Raw genomic sequence first — 10,267 nt, 5'->3', positions numbered from 1 at the left:
GTTGAGTCAGGTTGCTGTACTATCAGCATTGAAAACCTTACTTTGGTCATGCATTTCTCACTTAAATTAATCTGGGCAACCCCCACTGACCTCATACCCCAAGGAACTTGGACAAGCCAGGAGCAGAAAGTTGTCTACCTGAGTTTCTTTTTCCATTTCTTTCTTTCTTTTTAAATGTTTCTTTAAAATTTTTTTTATCTAAAAAAATTTTTTTTGGAGAGGTAATTAAGTTTATTTATTCTTATTTTTTTAATGGAGGTACTGGGGATTGAACCCAAGACCTTGTGCATGCTAAGCATGCACTCTACCACTGAGCTATACCCTTCCCCTTCCCACTTCTTTTTCCATTTCATTTGCCTCATTTCTCAGAAACAAACACAGAAGGATGGAGCTGGGAGGGACTTTGCCATCCTCCAGTCTATATGCTCATTAATCAAATGAGGAAGCAAGCTCTAGCTGGGACTCTGGATTTTGGATTCTTCATCTGGAACACATTCAAATTCACTCTCTGGAGCCTAGTATAGAAAAGTGAGCCCTGGACTTGGAATCAGAAAACTCAGATTTGCAGCCCAGGTTTGCCAGTTACCAGCTGTTTGATCTTGGACGAGTGACTTAGTCCCTTCGAGACCCAGCGTGTTACCTATAAACTGGAGGCTGTGTGCATGGGCTTTTTGCTTCAGCAAGTGTGGAAGCTCCTGGTATGTTGTAGACATTCAATAATTGGTTTCTTTCTTCTTTATGATTAAGTTCCCTCATGTCCCCTCTTGGAGACATCTCCTTACAGCTGTTCATTCTCACAGAATCTGCCTGGAAACAGCTTACAAAATACCTGGACATTTATCAAACTGGAAGGTGTAAAATTGGGAAACAGGTTATTTTCCCATTTCTCTTCTCCCATTGCATACCGAAACTTGGTTCCCAAAGTCTAAGGTAAATCTGTGTGACAAAGTTTCATAAAGGCTGTATGTACAATTGTCAGTGCAGCCATTGCAGTCTTCAATGGTTTTTATTTTGGCTTTATTCTGAGTTCACTGGCCCCTGACTTTCTTGGGGTGATCACAGAGTGGTCACTGGTGATCTAGACCAGGGGTTGCTGGCAAACTGTCTGTAAAGTGCTAGATAGCAAATATCTTAGGCTTTGAGAGTCACAAACGGTCTTCCGTTCCATGTTCTCCTTTTTTTTTTTTTTTTATTATTACAATCTTTTAGAAATGTAAGAGACATTCTTAACTCATGGACTGTACAAATTCATGGGCTGGATTTGGCGCACAGGTTTGGTCAGTTTACCAAACCCTGTCCTGGACTGACACAGCCTTCTGACCACGTTGGTGAAGACTCTCTTGATGCCATGTCAGCAACTCTCACTCACCACTTGGGGGCACTTAGTCTAATTCCCCTTCCAGGTTCGCACAAGAACTTGGACAGCGGGCAGCCTTCCTCCACCCCCACCCCACCGGCTCCTGACCTTTCAGCCTAGTTCTCCTTGTCAGAAGGAAAGAGGGAGGCCCTCAGCACGTGGGTGCTCACTGAGTTTCCGTCCACGCAATGCCTTTCACCTTTTAATAAGTGATTTCCTAGGTGGGTAAATGAATACTTCCCAACATTTTCCATGTCATGGCATCTTTGGAAAATGATAGTAGTTTGTACAGCTCAGGGTTGTGGGGGGGAGGTGGACAGATGAGGGATGAACAGATGCAACTGCTTGTGCCCAGAGTCACCCAGGCTTAGAACTCCATCTGCCCCCCCACCCCCACCCCCAGAGGTCTGATGGATCGATGTCTCCGCAAAACTGTTAGGGGTACAGCGCAATAGTTATGGGCATAATAAACACTGGAGTCAGACAGTCCTATATTTAAATCCTAGCTTTGCTTCTTGCTAACTATATGAGCTTGGGCAAGCTTTGTAACCCTCTCTGTCTTAATTTTCTCCTGTGTAAAATGAGGATAATAATAAAAGTACCTAACTTGCAATGCCTATTTTACATATAAAAATGTGCACATAATTCATGCATATAACTCCCTTCGCAAAGTGCTTTGTCTTTAAGCCTAAGGAGCATCATGCATTCTCCTCCTCTTTTCAGTGAACAAAAAATTTGCATTCAATAAATTTTGTTTGTTGAAGGAAGTCTCTAGAAATTGATAACTTCTAGCCCAAACTTTAGACCAAATTTTTTATTATACAGATTTTTTTCAATTTTTTTAATATATAATTTGAAGCCTTTATGGCCTGCATTTTTTGTGCATCTGTTTTTGTTATTCAAAGGTAGAATGCCAAGGAGTTGCTGTTGGTGATACCCAGAGGTCACTCCGATGAGTTGGAATCTGTAGTTCTTTTGGGTCAGTGCCATATTTTATAGACAATATAGTAAATGAGCTTATATGTCCCAGAAGTTCATAAAGAGTTAAAATGTAGTCATGTGGGGTAAAACTTAAACAGAAAGTCTGAGACGATATGAAAAAGCCTAGCATATGGTATGGGTTTGGTACATATTGGACAAAAACTTTGAATTAAGTAAAACTTGGGGTTGAACAGAGTATCCCTTAGTGCCAACAATCAAGTCACTGATGACTACACTTTGCCGATGGATCTGCAGCTCAACCACCTGTGGACAATCAACATTTTGCCATGTCCAGAGCACTCCTCTATCTGCGAGGCAGCCAGCCCTGCCAGGGGTCCCGTGACACAGTGCAAGCAGGGGTGGTGGGAGACCAACAGTGTCAGGAAGTGAAGGATCACCTTACCAGTGGAAACCACAGGAATCCCGGGCAGGCAGAAAGTAATCAGGAAAATTGCTTTTTGGCAAAGTGACACAGGTCAGCTCTCTTGGCCTCAGGAAGAGCGTTCTGCGATCTGTTGTGACTTTAATCACATTCAGCCGCTCAGTGGTTATGGGATGGCTGGTTTGCAATAAGTTTGAAGTTTGAAGTCATCAGTTCATGTCTAGTACTTCATGCGGGTGAAGAAGAGGAAGATTTAGTTTCTTCACCTAAGATCGTAAAATTGGCTGGCAGGTCAGACTTTACACACATCTAACACTTCAAGATGAAAAGTCTCAGGAATCAGGAACCGCAGGCTAGATGTCCTCCAAATGGCTCTAAGAATCTACGATAAAGGTGATTTGTGAAACTCCAAATACTATACTCTTTTGAAAGTCACAAAGACACGACCGTGTTCAAGGAGCTGGGAAGTTCTGCAGTAAAGAATATTATGTAGTTTTGTTTAACCCCGAGTTTCAAAAATGTAGTTGACCTTGGTACCCCTCTTCCCCCCACCTCCTGTGGTGATCTAGGTTCTTTGATGTTTTGGTTGAAAGCAGCAGAAACCAACTCTTGCTAAAAAGAGCAAAAGTTTGTTTTCTGGAGGAATTTTGGGAGCTTATAGAACTGTCAGGAAGGCTGGAGAAATTAGCTGCCTCCTCATGTGGCTGGCCTGAGAGCTGGCATGGCTCAGCCTCACTACTTAAAACTGCATCACTGTGAGGACTGGAGGTGGCCTTAGATGTCAAGTAGGGGGACCTTGTGACTTCACAGAGGAGGAAGCTGAAACAAACAGGGGGCAATAGCTTAACCCACATCACCTGGCCAGGCATGGGCGAGTGAGGTAACTGTGATTTCCACAACACTAACCTACTCTTTTTTAACTCTGATCTTCTCTTGGAGTGGGTAGGGGGTATTCCTTTAAAGCGCAGCATCCCCATTACTCATGAAGAGGAGGAGCCTGCATCCTGAGTGGTTGCTTATCAACCATGAACTTTTCACTGGACCTATTTACTTCCACCTCCACCTAACTCAGTGGGAGCTCTTATAATTACAAAATAACTAAATATATGTTTTAATTTATCTCCCACTTAGTTCCAAAAAAGAAATGCTTTTGAAATGATTTTGGCTTAACACAACCCTATGAAAGCAATTCAATTGATCTTTTGGAAGTTTATATTTTCTTATGGTTATGATCCATTTGAGATTAGAGATTCAACAATCCTGGTTTCTCACCCTTTCTTCCCTCCCACTACTCATAATCTGGAGAAAAACTGCTTGTCTTCAAGATACCTTGCTTATAAGACATATTCTGCTACTCACTCTTCTCACCTAGAATTGCCTGATAAAATACAGGACTCCCAGCTGAATTTGGATTTCAGATAAATGATGAATAATGTTTCAGTATAACTATATCTCAGATACTGCACGAGACATATACTGAAAAAGCATTTGTTGTTCGCCTGAAATTAAAATTTAACTGGAGATTCTATATTTTCATTTGCTAAATCTGGCAAGCTTAACTCCACCCTCAGTAAAATTGTTTCCTTTTTCTTTTGTCTCACTTCTCTGTTACCAGAGACAAAGCTCTCAGCACTGTGCCTAGCACGAAGCTAGCACCAGTAAGTGGTCATCACCTTTGCTGTTAGTGTTTGCTGCAGGACGTTCGCTGTAGTACTTGTAACACTCTCGTGTGGTTCATCTTTGCCACCTTCGTCGGTTTGCAAATCTGATGTCAGGAGGAATCATGTCCTTATATCGTAGCAACCAGACGTAGCTGGTGCTTAGTAAATGTTAAATGAAAAAAGAAAAAAGACACACACTCAAACCATAGGTAGCTAGTAGAGAAAGTAATCTAAGGAGAACGCTGGAGCTACTTATCAAATTAATCCTTTTTTTTTTTTTTTTTTTGTCCTTTCAGGCATTTAACAGCCTTGGGCTTAAAATCCCAAGTCTACCACTTAATATCTATGTATCTTGGACAAGTTCTTTGTCATCTTCAAGATTCAACTTCCTTGTCTGTGAAATGGGATGATGTGTTTTTCTTACACCAGTGCCCATGGCCGTTTTGGAGTGACTCTCACATCAGCATCACCTCGCCTGCCTTTAGCCCATTTACCACATTTATACAGTGTGAGGTGGGAGCCGAATGATCCTGAGTGAGTAAAACAGAACTCCTGATTTTCCCTTTACCCATTTAGGAGGAAATCTTTGTGGGTTACATTCTTTTTTTTCTTTTTTCTTTTTTTCCTTTTTTTCTCCTCTTTCTCCTCCTTCCATTCACATTTGCATTTCTTGTTAATTTTTTCCTTTTCTGAACAGTGACAAGCTTCAATTTCTAGTCTCCTTTTTGGCACCAAGCAGTGTTTATTTCTTCTTTCTCCTGCCTGTGTGAGAAAAGAAAGGCCAGAGGGCTGAAGTTTGTCTGTTTCCCTCATCTGGGGGGCCCTCTCTCTGCATGTGAGTTTGTCATCGTGGTACTTGTCTTGCCTTCCAAAGCATTTTGAACAAGATGTAAACTTTTCTAAGTGACTCAGAAGGATCATTAGGGACTGTAGCCTTGAAGAGACCAAGGACTCTGAGATTCTGACTAAAAATGAATTTATAACAGGGGGAGAAAGAAAATTTCCTTGGTTAATGAAGTGATTTACTCTACTTTAATCAAAGACTTTAACTCCTTTTGCTAAAGGAAGAATGTTTCTACAGAGAGGAGGTGGTTGGCAGGTGATGCAGTACCTTAGCTCAAAAGACAGACTCTGTCAGGACACCACCAGCATCATCCAATAGTCACCCCCAATTGTAAAGAAATGACTGTGTTCTGGGTGCTATATTTAGCCTTGAATCTCCCACCAACACAGAAAGGTAAAGAGGGGAGTTGGTAAGATCTCTGGGTTCTCAAGAAACTCTTTTGGTCCAAATTCCTGCTTTGCTTCTTACCATCTGAAAGATCTTAGGAAAGATGCTTAACTGACTCTATAAGATTAGAATAATATTAGTACCTACCACGTAGGGGTTTTGTGAGAATTAGATGAGATAGCGCAGATAAGCAAGCATGGAGCAGAAGCGTTTATTAAATATTAACTCTCATGATTCTCACTTTATAGAGAAAGAAAATTAGAATCTAAAAAAATATATACGAATTCTATTTAAAAACCAAAATCAGACTCATGGACATAGAAAATAAGCTATGGTTACCCAAGGGGAAAGGGCAGGGAGGGATAAATTAGGGGTTGGGGATTAACAGACACACATTACTATACATAAAATAGATAAACAACAAGGACCTACTGTATAGCACAGGGACTATATTCAATTTCTTGTAATAACATATAATGAGAAAGAATAAAATATATGTATGTATATGTATAACTGAATCACTTTGTTGTACACCTGAAACTAACATTGTAAATCAACTACACTTCAATAAAATTAAAAAAAAAAATTAAGTAACTAGTGGAGCCAAGATTGGACCTCAAATTCCACTTTTTCCATTTCACCAGAGGAACGCTGCTAAAGGAGAGGAGGGAAAGTGAAATGTGAGGTCATATCAATGGGTTCCCCCACATCATATCCTGAGTTAGAAGTTTCATTAGTTGATTAGTTAAGATGTAGGTTTTGCTGCTAAAAACCAACATATCAATGGCCTAAACAAGACAAGTTTATATTTTTATCAAAAAACAGAGCAAACATAATCAGTATAAGGTGATACGGTGGATCTCCTGTGTCAGCGACCCAGACTTTCCTGTTGCTCTGCCATCCTCAACATGTGGTTGTTTGTCCCGCCTCCCAATACCAGGTCCACATGGAAGCCAGCCAGTGAGGAGACTAGAGAGCATGAGCCTGCCTTTCAAAGAAGATCATGACCTGGATGTGGTCCATATCACATCCACGCACATCCCATTGGCCTCACTCAACTGCAAGAGAGGATGGCAAAAATAGTCCCAGCAGTCATTTACTCAGCCGTTAAGCTAAAATTAAAAAGGAAGAGTGGTTATTGGGAGATTAGGCAAAATCATTTTTTTCAATCAGTTTTGTTATTTTATTAGCTGCTTCTAAGCTAAATTGATAATCCATTTCTACTCCCATTCTAGATATGCTTCAGTCCCGATGAGTTACCGCTGGGGTACATAGTTCTGTTTATCTCACTATTAAATAACCTAGACTGCAAAAATCCTTGGATCCCCCCCTTTTATCAGTATTTCACAGACTTCTATTTCCTGTCTCACTGCCCAGCAGACTGGTGGTTAAAACCTTCCCCTCCGTCATGACTGCCTGGCTCTTCCCCTCTGTTGCACAATTACATGCTTGAGTCTTGCATGTTTTCTTCTAGATAGAATTATATGTGATGTGAAAGGGAACTAGTTTGAGTGAAGTTAACTTGTCACAACTACAGTGGTAAGTCCATGTAGTCTATTCAGTAGTGCTGCATACTTGCTTCCTGGTTCTCAGTCATGTTGAAATACCTGCGATTGCTCAGTCAGGAGGGGTCCCTGTATTAGAAGAAGAGAGGAAGGGGAAAAAGAACAGTGATGGGGCAGAATTAAACAATCAGAAAACTGCAATCATCTAGGGAATTTTGCCAAGAAAATAAAAACGAAAACCCAAAAAAACTAGTACTTAGGATACAAAGATGAAGGAGATAAGAAGTATAACAGAAACAAATACGGGAAAGGTCAACAAGAATCCAGTGAACCCAGGTTGACTTTAGGCAGCTTTCTTAAATTAAAGAGAAAAAAAGTACAGCTCCTAAGTGTGGATGTCTGGAGTGCCCATTGCCACCACGTTTTGTTCTGATTTAAACACCATTTAGGGGTGGAGAAGAGTCTCCAGTTTGTTAAGACGGTGGCTAATTAAAGTTGGGGACACAGGATCTGGAGTTAGTATGCAATTCATCCTCCTGCAAACTGAAAAGAAGGCCATTAGGATGCTGGTCACCCAGGACCCTGGCGAGGAACAAACTGGGAGCTGAATGTTGGTCTTCACGCAGACCATTCTAATAACTAATCCTCTTTGTAATGGTCCATTTACATGTTAGAAGATCTAAAAGGCAGGAAGCATAGAAATGGGCTTTGAATTTTCTTCCTTAGAGTTTGTTTCCAATTAATCTTTCTGAGACAAGAACTCCAATCCCACCACAAACTGTTTTGAGCCTTTCAAGAGCAGGTTTTGCTACTCCGGACAAGATGCTAACACACTAAAAAGGAAGAAAACAACTTAGTGTTTGGTTGGATAGTCCCCACCCTCCCCCAACCCCCAAATATGAAAACAACTGCTCCGTCTCAATAAAAGAGCAGCATAAAAATTTGATTTAAAGTCGACTTTAGGCAGCTTTCTTAGAATCAGAGGACTGGAGAGCATTACCCAGATTTTTTAGAGAGGAGGGAACTGAGGCCCAGAAAGGCCAAGCCATTCTCAGACGGTTGTTCAGCAAATGCCTGGTAGATGGGGAATGAAAACTGTCTCCCCAACCCTCACCACACCCTGCTGCCGCTTCTCCATAGAATTTATCTGTATTGAAGAAAATAAGTTGTCTCCTAACCCTGGTTAGTTTTTCTTTTAATTTCTAAAGAAAACCTGCATTTTCAGTTTGGTGCAGCCATTATGGAAAACAGTACAGAGACTCCTTAAAAAACGAAAAATAGACTTATTGTATGATCCAGCAATCCCACTCTTGGGCATATATCCAGAGGAGACTCTAATTTGAAAAGATATATGTACCCTAATGTTCATGAAGCAACCTACACGTCCATTGACAGATGAAGGGATAAAGAAGATGTGGTACACACACGTACACACACACACACAATGGAACACTACTTAGCCATAAAAAAGAATAAAATCATGCCATTTGCAGCAACATGGGTGGACCTGAAGATTGGCATAAGTGAAGTAAAAGAAAAATACCTATGATATCACTTATACATGGAATCTAAAAAAAAAAAAAAGGTACAAATGGACTTATTTGCAAAACAGAAAGAAACTCACAGACATAGAAAACAAAATTGTGGTTACCAGGGGAGATGGAGGTGGAGGGTAAACTGGGAGTTCAGGATTTATAGATATTAACTAATAAAATAAATAAATAAATAAATAAATATAAAATAGATAAACAGTAAGGTCCTACTGTATAGCACTGTGAACTATGTTCAATACATTGTAACAGCCTATAATGAAAAAGAATATGATAAGGATATATATATATATCTGAATCACTATGCTGTACACCAGAAACTAACACAACATTGAAAATCACCTATACTTCAGTTAAAAAATTTTTTTAAAAGAAATACATTTTCTTTATGTAGAGTGGAAAACTTTTGTATTCAAAGGAAAATTATGCAACCCAGAGACGTGTCCCTTGATCCTAAGTGGATGTGGCTGATGTGATCCCTAAGGCAATAAGAGGCTGTTTCTTGCCTCAAAGAGTCTTTCCTACCTCTCTTGCCTCTAGCCTGAAAACTTTCCTATTATTGTTTCCTGAGGCAGAGATACTTAACAGACAGTGGTTTTTCCATCACACTGTGGTTAAAAAGCAAACATTATCTGAGATGAAACCCCCCTGCAGTGATCAGCTATTAATATTCACCAGCGTGGCTTCAACCACCTTGGGGTTCATGGACATATTTTAGAATCTGATGAGATCTATCATTCTTTTCCACTAAAAATGTAAATTGTAATCTTCGCTGCCCTCTGAAGCCCATCTTTGGAACCAAGAGGAGTCCATCTTTAAGTAAATTAGCTTGTCCCATTAGCTGGTTGATCTTAACCAGCAGAGTCTAATGGGCATGAAACTAAGTCTCCACGGGAGAGTAAAACAGTCCTGGGCAGGCTTGAGGAAAGGGGACAAAGGGGAAAAACAAAAGAGAAGTTTCTCAGGGGTGTTTGGAGAGAAGCCAAGGAAAAACTTCTCAACTTCATCACCTTGTCTAGTGTTGGCCATAATTATGATTTCTGGGCTTATTTAACTTACTTAGTTGACTTCTGTAGTTATTCCAAAGCCATACATCTTTCTTCCTGGAATTCTTCCCTAATATGCACTGACTCTCAAAAGCAGCCTGTGTTCGTGAATAAGATGCTGACCTGAGAGCTCCTTGTTTCCTGGCATCTTGCTGTCTTACGCTGCTCATGGATCTTTTGGACCCCAAAAGCGGTGAGAAGTTCTCCACAATAAGCCATGGGGAGATGATACATCACCAAAACCTAGACATGGTCTTGGCAAGCACCTCAGGAAGTGATGTATTGATAAACATCAAAAGAAGTCTTGAATTCCAAGAAAGAAAGTGAACTGGAGTAACTCCAGTGAGTCAGTTTCTTTGTTTTTTTGGGTTTTGGGGTTTTTTTTTTTAAAGATAGAAGGTGATTTGTAATGCTCCACAGGACATGGTTGAGAAATGTGTCTGGGCTCCTATGAACAGCGGGAGGCCACAGAAAAGGACCTGAACTCCCAGGGCACATTGATGCCCTGGAGTTCCTAACAGTCCCAAAGAAGTGAGTCTGGGATGGAACTTGGC

The 10,267-nt window shown here is 40.6% G+C and overlaps 1 protein-coding gene across 2 annotated transcripts in view; it reads right to left on the bottom strand.

Annotated features, from left to right (window-relative positions):
• Positions 1-2,055: 2,055 nt before the first annotated feature.
• Positions 2,056-10,267, bottom strand: part of LOC116660797 — a 188,107-nt gene continuing 179,895 nt past the window's right edge. Inside the window, exons 6-7 of one of the 2 annotated variants that reach the window (XR_004316438.1) lie at positions 4,950-5,143; positions 2,056-3,102 (exon numbers count right to left, since the gene is read on the bottom strand). Coding sequence is in view for 1 of the 2 variants with exons in the window: in XM_032471078.1 (XP_032326969.1) it covers positions 5,095-5,143 (49 nt within the window). In the remaining variant the exon portion in view is untranslated. Of the gene's footprint in view, positions 5,144-10,267 lie in introns of both variants that reach the window. The other variant, XM_032471078.1, reaches the window with a different exon arrangement.

Source organism: Camelus ferus, chromosome 3 (genome assembly GCF_009834535.1).
Source record: "Camelus ferus isolate YT-003-E chromosome 3, BCGSAC_Cfer_1.0, whole genome shotgun sequence".
Lineage (NCBI taxonomy): Eukaryota > Metazoa > Chordata > Mammalia > Artiodactyla > Camelidae > Camelus > Camelus ferus.
Note: the sequence above shows the minus strand (reverse complement) of the source record. Positions and strands in the feature narration are given on the sequence as shown.